This window comes from Artemia franciscana, chromosome 4 (genome assembly GCF_032884065.1).
Source record: "Artemia franciscana chromosome 4, ASM3288406v1, whole genome shotgun sequence".
Classification (NCBI taxonomy): domain Eukaryota; kingdom Metazoa; phylum Arthropoda; class Branchiopoda; order Anostraca; family Artemiidae; genus Artemia; species Artemia franciscana.
The window spans coordinates 57668896-57682769 of record NC_088866.1 but is presented as its reverse complement, the minus strand read 5'-3'; the positions used below and the strand labels follow the sequence as shown (position 1 = coordinate 57682769).

Below are 13874 nucleotides of genomic sequence, written 5' to 3'. Positions count from 1 at the left end.
AAGGCTACGTTATGATCACTAAAACCACTATTTATGACTCATAAAAACCACCTTTTATGATGACAAATTTCCCTACCTTAAAATTTATTGGAAACGATTAGAGGAATAGACCTATTAGCACAAATGACCCTCTGATCTTCAGAAAGCTTAATGGACACTAGCCTCACTCCTGTCTGTGACAATTTTTATGCATTTTAAGTTCGTCTTGATCAGGGCCCGACCGATGTGGATATCCGGGGTCCGATACCGATATATTTTGCCGATAAATTCTTCTTCGGAAAAAAAATCTTACTTAAAGTTTAAACCCTGCATTACCTGCCCATATTCATATTCACATGTTTCTTCCCGGTCCATTACGCACCTAAGAACAGCCTCAATAATTCTGTGTGGATTCCGAATAATGCAAAAAAAAGGATTGATTTAGAAAAAAATTTAGAAAAACAATCCAACCAAACTAAGTTCTACTCGGTACATTACTTAATAAGTCAAGTCCAACTGGGGCAAGTTGTCCCAGGAAATCTTTTCGAGATTTTGGCATGTGGCGCCGACACCTTGGAATCCCCCTCCTCCCTTATGGCACCCTTCCTCTCCTTTGCTGCGGCCCTGACTGAATATCATCGTTTTAATCAATTGGATCTTGGGTATTTTATCCACGCAAGTGAACATTCATTAAATAGAAATGAAAGGTTTATTGTATTCTTTTTAGTTCTTTTGGTAGAAATTGTACGTTCTTGAAGTCACCATACATTTTGAACACTGCTGCACCAGGTGTGTATTGACAATAAATATTCTTTGACTTCATGTGACTCATCTCTGCTGCTCTCTCCACCATGGTCAGAATTAGCTTGTGGCTCCATCCCTAAGAACTGGACAAGCAAAAATTACCTGAGGAAAGGTTCTGTCATTTTCTGGATAAGTGGCGCATAAACAAAATCGGCTAATATCTGATATTTTTTCCCGATATGCGATAATGACATTGACCCCCATGTCGACCTGATAATATCAGTCGGGACCTAGTCCTGATTATTCGTTGTAATTTCTGTTAATTTTGGGTCTCATTTATCCATTTATACTAATTTGTTTTATTGTTAAATTTGAATTATTATACGACTTTATTTCTGCTCGTCTATGGTTTAATACAGCTCTTTACTTTGCTTTGAAAAAACTTCTATTTGGAAATTTTTTCTTAGTTTCTTTTCGTTTTCGATTGATACGTCTTTTTTTTATTATTTTTTTGGAAATGATAGTTGTAGCTTTTTTTTACTTTTCTTTTTGAGAATTAATATTTTTGTTTATTATTAAAATTTTTGAAAAATTTAGTGCTAGTTTTACTATAAAATTTTAAGTGAATGGGATAGAAGAATAGTATTCATATGAATTCAAAATTTGTGCCCTTCTATAGGACCGAAGTCATCAAAAACCCGATTTTGTTACAATCTTGAAAAAAGACAAATATTGATTCATCATTTTAATCTAAGAATCTTACTGTTCTTTATTTTGTTATAACTGCTTTTTTGTTTTAGTAAATCCATGTTGAGGTCATTTATTACAAAGACTTACCTAAAAACAAATAAGAATAAAAACAGGAATATGTCAGGAATCAATGCAACCACATTTATTTCCTGATTGATGTTTCATTGGTTTTGAAATTTAGATTGAAGTGTCTTAATGGCTTGGAATTTTAGAGCAGATCTGTGTGAAATCAGTATAACCTAATCAATATCAACTAAATCATTATCAACTAGAAATCAATATAACCACATTTTCTTCAAAGATTTATAGTTTTCAATTTCGAGATTTTGCATATATGGTATTTTGCTAAACTTAATGCACATACTGTCTTTTGATTTAATAATAATAATAATAATTTATTTGTTACCCGCTTGTTTTGACAAATTAAGCGGAGTAAAAACATCAAGGAAAGAAAAACGAAATAACACAAACAATACAATTAATACAGTCTAATCAAAGGGTGGTAAGGGCCCAAGCGTTGACAGGCCTCAGCACCTAATCTAGCATAGAGTTTTTTATAAACGAAAATAATATCAGTGGCACAAAACTTTCTGATAATCTTCTGATTTCTATAAGAACGCGGCAGATACAATAAATATTTACAATAACGAAAATACATAACTCTTATGCCCTGCAAATCTTGATTATTAAACAACGGGCGCAAACCGGAAAGAAACAATATAGAATGATCGCAATATGTAGAATAAAGTCTGGATAAAGCCTTTCGTGAAAATCTGCCTCGGTTCGGGACAATTTTCGCGTACCCTTTTTTAAGTTTACTTTTAATATCATTTAGCCCACAGGATCGAAAAGCTGATAAAGATGAACAAATATTAATACCAAGCCACCGAATCGAAGAAACGAGCTTAACTGAAAAATAACCACAATCAAGATCACTACTTTGATGCTTAGCATTAAAAACTAAATATTCACATTTTTCAGTATTAAGTTTGAGGCCGATTTCCTCAAAAGACTTAGAAACAAGCTGGGTCGACTTAATTAGGCTAGATTTAGTGCGGCTGATCAAAAGTAAATCATCTGCATATGCAATGTACGAAAGATTAGTTAGGCCTAAAAAACATGATGGATTAATACGTGGCAAAACAGAATAAAGACATGCATTAAAAAGATAAGGGGATAAGACTCCTCCTTGCCTAAGACCAGAACGGATGGGGATATTACCAACGTAGGTGTCACCTGACTTGAGTCGAACATATGAATTAGCATACCAAAAACGAAGAGTTGATATAATAGACACATTTGCACCAAGTTGGATTAAAGAATACCAAAGTTGGCTAAGACAAATGGAATCAAAAGCTTTTGAAACATCGAGTGCACAAAAATGAACCTCAAAACCATTTTTATGCGCTTCAAGTAATAGCGAAACTATAGCACGATGAGCATGTTGGCATCCTATATACGGCTTAAAGCCAAACTGATTAGACATATAATCTACATTAGACAGGAGATCAGGGAGCAAAACATATTCAAATACTTTACTTAAAGTACAAGCAACCGTAATAGGCCTATACGAAGCGCAACTAGTTGGGTCCTTACCGCGTTTCAAAATTGACGTAATGTTACCAACTAAAAAAGAATCAGGGACTAAAGAAGAGCATAAACACATCTGAAAAAGTAACTGCAAGTGATAAACTAATTCCTCCGAATCGGTGTTGAGGTGAAAAGCACTGATCCCGTCTATATCATAAGATTTCGATTTAAGTCTCTCTACACTTCTTTTGACACGGTCAACACTAACGGGAGGTACATGACCTTGAATGATTTTGTTAGGCAACAGATTAGAACAGAGCTTGGCAAAACGAAAATGAACCGCATATATCACTGTATCGAAAATGTTACTATAATGATTGATCCATGATACATTAGGGATTCGGTCAGCCGTAGGCGATCTATCAAACTTCGCGACATTGATCACTTTTTTCCACTGGCTAGGAGACTTAGGAAATTCAGCACCATTGTACCTAATTTTTCGAAGATAGCGTTTAAAATCAAGTTTTGTTTTTTGTTTAATATCGAAAACATTACCCCTTAAGGGGCGGCCGCAAGCTATCCAAATTTTTAGCCACAACTTAGCCCGATTTTTTATTGTTTTGAGCTCTGGGTCATTCTTCCAAATTGAACTTCTTGTTTTTGCTCTAAAGCGACATAGGGGAACAGCTACTTCTTCAGACCTCTTTAAGCACGATACAATGTGGCTATAATAAATATTAAGCTGAATTCTGGCTTGTGGGGACCCAACGCTTGTACACAACAGACTAAAAGGGACTTTAATCGTTGATAGAAGGCTAACAAGCGTAGAAAAATAAAGAGGCCAGTCAGCTTTGTTCCATTCTCTTTTAGAAATCCATTTTCTAGAATTGGGACGAAGGTTCTTCTCCGCAGTAGCATTAAGGGTAACAGTGAGGGATAGGGGGAGATGGTCGTAATCACGCTCATCCTGATCAACATGGACTTCGCCACAGATGAGGTCAGAAGAAACGATACAATGGTCAATGTCTGAAAGTGAGCCACTATTATGGATATAGGAATGGGAGGCATCTTTCTTCAAAATTTTGTAACTATTCGGTAAGGAATCTAACAGAAGCTCAGTCCGCACTGATGAAGAGTGAATGTTACAGTTCAGATCACCGATTAATAACCAATCCAGTCCACTACTCTCAATGCCATTCAAAAGACTTTTTATTAATGCGCAAAATTTTGTAAATTTAGTTAAACTTCGGAGGGATTTCTGGTCGCAGGGGAGATAAACATTAATGAGGACAAGGTTGGCAAGACGAATAGCAATATAACAATCACTCTCGTGATAGCATAAAGGGGGTGGTGAAAACAGCGTCTTTTTTATTAAACATGCTAGGCCACCTGATGGTCTGCCAGAGGTTTTGCGTGCACTTTTAGAAAAAACTGAGTGTTCGTTACTTCTCTGTAGGGAGTTTAAGCTCACTAAAGGTAGGAGATGCTCCTGGAGGAATAAAACATCAAAATTTTCTAATTTCTGATCTAAAGAAACGTCTTTATCCTTAGTACCGTTAATATTGAACGAACATATAGTGAAATTAGTCTTAGCACTCATTTTCTAGTATAGGACGATCGTTTCGACAGAAGTTCACGAAGAATTCGGCATTTCATTGAAAATGACACATGATTGCCTTGACAGTTCGCACATTTTGGTGTAGCCTGGCACGGAGAATCAGGCGAGGATTCATGTTGCCCTGCGCAACGGGAGCAGCATTTTTCTTTATCACAATTTGATTTTAAGTGATTTGGTGATTGGCAATTATAACAGCATTTGGGTGGGCGTTGGTATTCGTAAACTCGATATATTTCATACCCAATCTTTATACCAAGTCGAAGCGCATTAGCCAGCGCAACAGCGTTTTCAAAAAATACTCTAACAGCCAAAGAATTGCCTATTCGCTTCGCATGAGTAATATTATTGCAATCAATTAACATTTCCTCATCAAAATTGGTCGGTATACCTTTAATGATTCCAATATATTTCGTTTCTTTTACTTTGACGTCACAATCTCTCATTACATTTGGAACGGCATTGCAAAAGTCCCTTGCAGCAATCTTGTCAATTCGTACCACTAGCTTATCGCCAGAGGGCTTAATGCTGTGAATACATTCATGACCTGGAATAGAGTCTATTATTTCGCGACGCTTGGCAGGATTATCTAATTCTGATGGGACTTTAGAAATAACAACGGTCGTCAGATCGGGATTCAATGACTGAGCGAATTTAAGATCATACGACGAAATCTTCTCACGGATTTGCTTAAGTTCCGAATCAATGCTTACAAGCTTTGAGGCGAAGCTAGAATAAGCCACAGCAGGAATAACAGGAACCTCGGTAGGTAAAATAATCACGTATGTAGGCAAAGGCAAATTTTCGCTGTCGCATTTCTGGAAGATTTCCATCATGTCCTTAATGTGACGGTAATTAGCTTGATCGCCTTGGCGTCTTTGCACACGTTCACCCTCGTAAACATGAGACCAAAGTTCTATTTTAGCCGCCATAATAGACTTCTCATCGAAAAACCCAACAGCATGGTTAGCAATAACTTCATCACTTACTCCTTTTTTAAGATTTGATTGCACGAAATTCAACACCGACGAATGTACATATTCCGTCATAATGGTATAACCAACAAATATGGACAATTAGCCAAAGTCCAAAATCAAATCAAATTATTACTCACCATGCTGTCAAACAGCTAACATCCGATAAAATTAGTTTCAAAATAATCCTTTTCAAAGTAACTGAATTCGTTATTTTCGTCACACTAAAGTAGACCGGTTTTAGTCACAGTTCATAAATATCCAATTCAAACCAAATCCTTTTACTTTGAACTCCGAGTCAATATAATCCAGTTATTTGAGATGTTCTCACTCTGAAAGCTAGGTTACAACTGATTGTAGCTAGGTTACATTTAGTTCAAAATCCTCCTCAATAATCCTCAAACGTTGCAACTTAATACCATCAGCTTTTTGCAAGATATTTCAGATACGCCATTATGAGAACCAGGCACAGAATAGTGTCCTTTTTTATCTCTCTATATCATGAATAATTTACTAGTCTCATCGAAGTTTATAATGCAAAAACATTATTTGTATCGAGATTGGAGACACCATTGCATAGTCTCTTACCCCTTCCCTCAACAAAAATTTTGAATTTTTTGCTTCCCCCTGTTTGTTTGTCCAACAGTACCTGAAATTTTCAACTCCATCCCCCCGCCCGTTCCCTAAATTTCGCAGACATAGTATTTAGATGAACTGGGTACACATATTATTTTTCGATTTACCTCTACATGTCCTCTCCAAGTCAAAATTTAAAGTTCACTCGACCACCCACTCTCCCTCTCCAATCCTCCCTTGATGTCTCAACTTGATCATATATGGCCTACCCGGGATATTGAAAATAGTTTGAAAAATTCAGGCGCACAAAGCATTTTTTGATTCCTTGGGAATACATGTCATTTCTAAAGTATCTTCTTGGGAAACTGTGTGGCATAGCGAATCATCTATATGAGTTCGCTCGAAATATAAATAATCAGGAACAACAAGTTTTTGGCCAATCTCTTCGATCCTTGTCTGAGAGGCTATTGATGTCTGTCATATTCAAATGCATATTTATTGGTTTTTTGATTACTGTTAACAAAATTTCTATCTCAATTTTTTTTTTTGATCAGATATATTTTGGAGGGCTAAGAAAGGCTGGTAAGGAAAATAGAGCAAGAGGGGGGGGGGGGGGGGGGGTCCACGGAAGGCTAGTCGCCTTGTATTTGCTTTCAGATCGTAAAAACAATCTCTAGAACTTCCAATTTTTACTCGGAGGAGGACCAGCTGAAGCTCCTATGAGTACCTCTTCCAGACGAAGCTGCATGGGAAAAAAAAAGCAAAAAAACAATGCTTGGAAGCCACTCTGCTCTAGCACCGCCTATGACGAGAGAACTATGTAAGTTTGGTATTACATGTGATACTATTCTCTACTTCAGTCCCAAACACATAGAATAAAATCACTAAATCAACCAAATCACAAACAGAAATGACCTGTAGAAATAGATGTGATCTGTTTGAGTCGTGAGAAAATGTTTCATTTTGTAATTCTAAAAAAAAAAAAATGTAATAGGGACAAGGAATCTTGGCACCTACTAAGCAATTGTTATATTTTGTTCAAGCTTAATTCGAAGCGGCTGCCCGTTTGTGTGCCTGCTTAATTGAAACTGTCTAAAGCAGAAAAATGGTTCGAAGAAACGAAAGCTTTGAGGAGCAGCTTCAGATTGTCCTACACAGACTAGAAAGCTCATTTCAGCTCTCACACTGTATGTTCTGCCTCAGAAAGCCACTCTGTGTATATTTTATTTGTATATTGGAATATTCATGTCTATATCTTGTATACTTTATAATTTAACTATTTCTACTATATCTGTCTATCTGCTAATCGGTTGATGGAAGATTGTGTACTATTTAGTAATAGAAGGCTCTGTGATTCTTTGACTCAATGCTTTATATCCATACAATCTTCAAACTATTTATGTTCTATAGCATTTGCATGTCTATATATGTACATCTTGTTTAATCAGTGTTCTATCTATGCTCCCTATCTGTCTATCTGTTTATTATTCGAGCAATGATAGTATACTTGTCTGACAGCCAGAGCCACCATAGTACTTTCATTGTAATTTCTTATATATATAGCCTAACCATATATTTTGTATCCTTTTCATCTCTATCTTATATCTATTTACATCTTTATATTTATATCTTATTGTGTTGCGAGAGCAACACTTTGATTTTGTCGTGTTTTTTTTTTTTTGTTCCTAGCACCCCGATTTCAGCTTATTCCTAGAAGGTGGTAAGGGTCTAACCTCTGCGGCTTTCACGGAAAGTCTGGACCTTAGGCCACATTGATGAATATGACTTTGCATTTTGGAAAGTTTCGTAGAACTCTTGCCTGGGGCCAAGAAGGATTGTTTTTGCTTGTCCTTGAGCCAGAGCCTATAGTGTGTGAAGTGAAGTGGAGTTTTATAGCCTATGTTACAGGGAACTATCTGAAGCTATGCAGTCAAGCTTTTGTTTCATCAAACCATGTTTCTGCTTTCGAGTGGAAAGCTCTGTTCTAGCAGGCAAGCAGGCAGGCACCAGTTTCGAATTGAAGATGGACTAAAATCTATAAGTGTAAATATATGCGGCAATTACCCAGCCCCACAGCCAATATATCTTCTTTGAATGATAAATAGAAAAATTTACGGAAACAAAAAAGTGGGGACCGAAAGTGCTGCCATCTATTTTTTCTACCTATTTCTGTTCGTGATTTCAGCTGAGTTTATCATTCGGTTTTTTGCACTTGAGATTACGGCGGAGAAATGGTATCAGATATGACTCTTAAACTTTAAAAGTTTTCTCAATGCTAAAGAAATTAGAGTTTATCCTTTGCTTCTTTCTAAGTGATGATGTTACTAACTTGGCCTACAGCAAACAAAGTGAACTTTTGAACTAAGACAGATATATTTTTTTTTCATCCTTTTTTTGGTAGAAAAATTCCTTCATGAGGTATACCAGTTTGAAAGTTTAAAGGGGTTTTCAATAGTAAGGGACACACTGAAACCAAAAATAGGCCGTTGCAGAAATGGTATCAGATGTGCGTTTTAAAATTTAAAAGTTCTCTCATTACTAAAGAAATTAGAGCTTATCCTTTGCTCCTTTCTAAGTGATGACGTTACAAACTTGGCCTACGGCAAAAAAGGTGAACTTTTGGACTAAGACAGATAATTTTTTTTTTCGACGGCAGTCGATAGCTCTTGATGAGCTGTATCAAAGTATGTGTCATCCATTTTTTGGTAGGAAAAACTCCTTTATGAGATATACCAGTTTGAAAGTTTAAAGGGACTGACAACTTCACTAGTAAGGTACACACTGAAACCAAAAATAAGGCAATACCAATTGTGAGACATAGAGGGGAGTTTTAGGCAACAGTTGGCTGTTAGCTCATAATCATATTCGAAAATGAGGGGTTCGCAACTTCCGTTTGTTAGTGTACCTATTATTCGTTTCCGGTGTATTTGATGGTAAGACCAATTTGGTTCCAGTGGTAAGACACGTAGGGGAATTGTAAGTAATAATCAGCTGTTAGGCTACAATCATTTTGAACGATGAGGGGTTTGCAACTTTTGCTAGTTGAAGTGAGGGGTTTGCAACTTTTGCGAGTTAGTTTATCTAGTATTTATTTTAAGATCCTTACAGGTTAAAAAGTTAAGCGTTTAATCGAAGCGAGGAAACAAAACCAAAGTGTTGTTCCGTAACAATTTACTCGGCGAAGCCGAACAAAGGTTACCACAACACCTCACGTTGCCCATGTAACGTAGATCTAGTTTAGTTTGTATTTTATCTCTTTATCTTCTATATCTGTCTTTTGATTTGCCATTTCAAGAACAATTGCATACTATATTACAGGTAATTATTTAGTAAAAAAAGAAAGTTTTCCTAATTTAGTAATTGAGATGAACGAACACTTGAACAAGGGGCTTACCTCACTCATCTATCCAATCACCTAGGACAAAACAGTATAACCAATCCATTTGCCAAGCAGTAATGTCCAAAATCAAGCAAAATTAACATTAATAAATGTAAGTCGTTCTATAGCTACAAGTAAAGGCACCTTAAATTTAATAAAATATTTCCCAGGTGATCACCACACATCATGGCTCCTCAGAGGAATAGACACTTGCCAATATTGGTTTCGACGCTTTAAAATCCCGACCCTAGTAAGTATGCCCGTCTCCCATAGGAATTTATGACATCCATTTTCTATGTCATCCGAGAAATGTATACAAAAAAAAAATTATATATCTATCCGCCAATTTTGAGCAGCCTCCATCACCATCTTTCACCTAGAATTTATTTTAGTGACAGATGGCTCCGCAAGAAATCGTAAAAAGAAATTGAAAAAAGCCAACGCCACAAGTATATTAGGGAACCAAATGAATGAAAATGCTACACCTGAAGAGTTATTGCAAGAAATTGACCAGGGAAGAGCACCCCTACCAGCTCATTTAGAAGAATTGGAAGAAGTATTGGAATTTGAAAGTAGAGAAAGTGTAAAGGAAGAATCAACGGATTTCAAGTAAGATTTGTTTTTGATTTTTTGTTTTTTAATCTAAAAACAAAAAAAGATGAAAAAATAATGTTAAAATGCTCAAAATTCATTTTTGGTCAAAGAAGAATCCAAAAAGGGAAGGAACCACTTTCCTTATTTACGCCACAGCAAGCCTGAATGAGGTCGTCCTTAGTTGATAGTCCAGTGCCAAGGATTTACAGTAAAAGAGGTCTTGCGTTGAAAAAAATGTCCTAAATACCATAAATAAATGGGGGATTACGATACGCAGTATTGTCTATTTTGGATTTTTAGTAAGACAAATTTTTATTACTTTGATTTGCTGCTTCGAAATTTTTAGTTGAGTAATTTTTTTTTTACTTTTTAGATCTTATCTCTTTATATCGTTGGTCATGTTTGCGTAAAATCAGTTAGCCCTCCTTTTAAAAAGTGGCGAAATTCAACATAAAGCCAAAAAGTGGCGACATTTCAACAGATATTTTTTAATTTATATATGCTGTGGAAAATTCTTGACTTCGTCATAGACAGAGTAGAGGGCTGAAGCCCCAGGAAATCTTTTGGTGCTTCCTTCCCCTGGAAAATTCTCAGTTTCCCACTCAGTTTCCCTTCTCACGGGTAATAGATTTTAAATCCATTGTTTTCGGTGAAAGAAATCCATCTCTCGTTTGTTTACGTGGGTGGTCTTTTAAGCGCCAACAAAATCCATGAGCGGTTCTAGGTAATAAATGAAATTCGTTGTATTGCTTTCTTCCCAATACTGAAACGATAAAAGTAGAAGTTGGGAAGAAGTTACCGATAAAAAGAAGATGTTATCTTCTTTTCAATTGAAATTTGTTAGACTGTTTATCTTCAATTTGGGTTACACATGTAGGGTGCGTATCCTTATATTTCTGAGCTGTATGGTGTGCTTTGAAAGATAAACTATTATAAAAAGAAAGCAAGGGTGGCTTAATAAGGGTTGTAAAAACGGAAGGCGGTTTCTTTCCCTTAAAAAGGAAAGGAAAAGGAAACTTGGAAAAAAAAAGTAAAAGCAGGTTAATAACTCGACATTTCGAATTATATTTTATCGATTATTATATTTTATTTACTTTCTTGAACCCCCAAACCCAAAATTTCCTCATAGAACGAAAAACGGCAATTTCAAATGGCTTTATTTTTTCCACTATCAACAGTAGTCTACTAGATGCTCGAAGGCTGTTAATTAGAGACAGATTTGACAAATAATGTTTTTACCTGTCTAGTTTTTGTAAATCTTTTCTTTTCTTAATTTCACCAGCAGTAGCGGCCTACTGGATGACCATAGGGTGATGATAAGTGGCTCATTCGATAGATAATATTTTTTGTATCCGTTTTTTACGTGTTCAAAACAACTGAACCCAAATCAAGTGCCATATTGCACAAAAATGGCATCACTAGTGTCTCTGAAATTACTGGGGCTCATTTGGACTAGAAGATTCGGCACACTTTTTAGATCTTGTTCAAGGAGCTGCTTTGATATGAATAGAGAATCATCGGTATCTTACGTATTTTACCAGTTGCAACATTGCCATTTTGGATTTATCCCTATTATCTGCTTAACTGGTAAAGCTAAGTGTCAAGGAAAAATACTGTTTAGTAACTATTCAAAGCGGGTCTAATTAAAGTATACAAGAACTGCTCTAATTTGATCCCCACAAACCACAAACCATGTAGACCCAATAGCCAACAATCCCTAAAATCTCTAGCCAACAATCTTTACAAAACATAAAGTTACAGTCTACAGTCTTGGGAGCCTTTTGCATTGCTTCTTTCCTCAGAAATTTCGGACAGTTTTAAAAATCATGTTAATTTTATGAAAATAAGTCCATGGTTCGGGTCAAAATGTTTATAGCAGAATTAGAGCTTCGACATTGCAGGTTCCAGATTAAGTTTGTATCAGACTCAAGCACAATGGGAGCTGCCCCAGAGATTACAACTTTACCAATGAACACAATAAATGCCATAGTTATTTGTGACAGTAGCATCTTCCCCAATAGCAAAAATTATAAAACAAACATTATTGTACATGGCTTGGTAGTGCTGTGGTAACTCACCTGTGGCGGTGGTAACTTGGGTTCGAATCCGATATGAAATAGACCTAAATTTGATTCGTTAAGAAAAAATGCTTTTTAGTCTTAGAGAAAATAAAAAGGTCAAGAATAGTAAATAAAAACAGTTTTTTTTCAAGAAAAAAAGGGTCGTAAAGTCCTCTAGGCCTTACATAACTAGATGTTTCAACTCATTTTCCCCAACTCACCGACTTATTTCATTTATTCATTTGTAACTCAGGTCAATTTGATATATATGCTACGTTGAGCAAAATTCATTTTGCGCCCCTTGTTTTCACTTACAGTCATAAATTCTTGAGAAAAAAATATTTCCATATTTTCATTCCATTTTGAAAATGAGTTAAAGTTATTTTTCATTTTATTTGTTTTTTCGGTATATTAAGAATTATGCAGATACCCGACAAAATGGGCGTACATATTTAAATTTTCACTGAGTTTTTTGACGTGACAGAGAAGAAGTGATGGCTATTCAATCAAAAAACTAGCCAAGGAAGTTCATCTTTGTCATATAAAATCATTAGAATGTATATGTACAGTCTAAACTTACTACATTTTTAATCCCAAATAAAATTAGTATTTCTAAGACCACACCAGCCATGCATGACCAAATGAAAAAAATTGTGAAGAAGAAGACGTATGGGTTTTCTTTAGTGAAAGTAATACTGTTGGGAGTTCCCCCTCATGGTTGGGTGGAGAGGACCATTTTGCGTTTTATTTCTGAGGTTCGTTTTTTTTGTCCTCATAAGTTTTATTCGTATATTTTTTATTCTTTATTTAATTCTTTGTACTGAAGATGGTCTAGAGGTCTTGACCGAAATATCTGTATATTTATCCTTTCTTTTTTACTAGCTGGATATATCCTCGTTTTTTCTTCTTCACAATTTTACTCATTTTTTTCCAAATCAAATCCTTTATTTTTAATTTTTTTTTTCCATAAAATGGTTATATTTGCAGCTTTGGCTTCACTCTTTGAGTAGTACTAATGCTTTTTTTCTTATTAATAATGCTGGCGTTTTCGAGATCGAGTCAGTTGAATATGCTCATAGTATTGTAAATCCAAAAAAGGTGCTTTCGACAAACTGCTTCCGACATCTTTGAAGCTCTTCATAGCGCACCGAAACAGTAAATTAATGGTTAGAATTAACCTTATTGATATAACACCTCACACAAATGGTGTTAATGAAGCTCCATTTAAGAGAAGTCATGAGGTGCAAAGTATGAGCATGAGAAGGTAGCCGTACTAGCCGAAGGTAGTACTAGCCGAGGCCGTACTAGCCGAGGGTAGAAGGTAGCCGTACTAGATATAACACCTCACACAAATGGTGTTAATGAAGCTCCATTTAAGAGAAGTCATGAGGTGCAAAGTATGAGCATGAGAAGGTAGCCGTACTAGCCAAGGGTAGTACTAGCCGAGGCCGTACTAGCCGAGGGTAGAAGGAAGCCGTACTAGATATAACACCTCACACAAATGTTGTTAATGAAGCTCCATTTAAGAGAAATCATGAGGTGCAAAGTATGAGCATGAGAAGGTAGCCGTACTAGCCGAGGGTAGTACTAGCCGAGGCCGTACTAGCCGAGGGTAGAAGGTAGCCGTACTTGATATAACACCTCACACAAATGGTGTTAATGAAGCTCCATTT

At 36.0% G+C, this 13874-nt stretch overlaps 2 protein-coding genes across 2 annotated transcripts in view; both read left to right on the top strand.

Moving 5' to 3' along the window:
* The window catches only part of LOC136026655 (small ribosomal subunit protein uS9m-like), a 507124-nt gene that overhangs the window by 232198 nt on the left and 261052 nt on the right, over positions 1 to 13874 (top strand). The window lies entirely within an intron of this gene.
* LOC136026652 (DNA-directed RNA polymerase, mitochondrial-like) overlaps positions 1 to 13874 on the top strand; it is a 122368-nt gene that overhangs the window by 12352 nt on the left and 96142 nt on the right. Inside the window, exon 4 of the mRNA XM_065703388.1 lies at positions 9940 to 10156. Within this exon, the coding sequence (XP_065559460.1) occupies positions 9940 to 10156 (217 nt within the window). The remainder of the gene's footprint in view (positions 1 to 9939; positions 10157 to 13874) is intronic.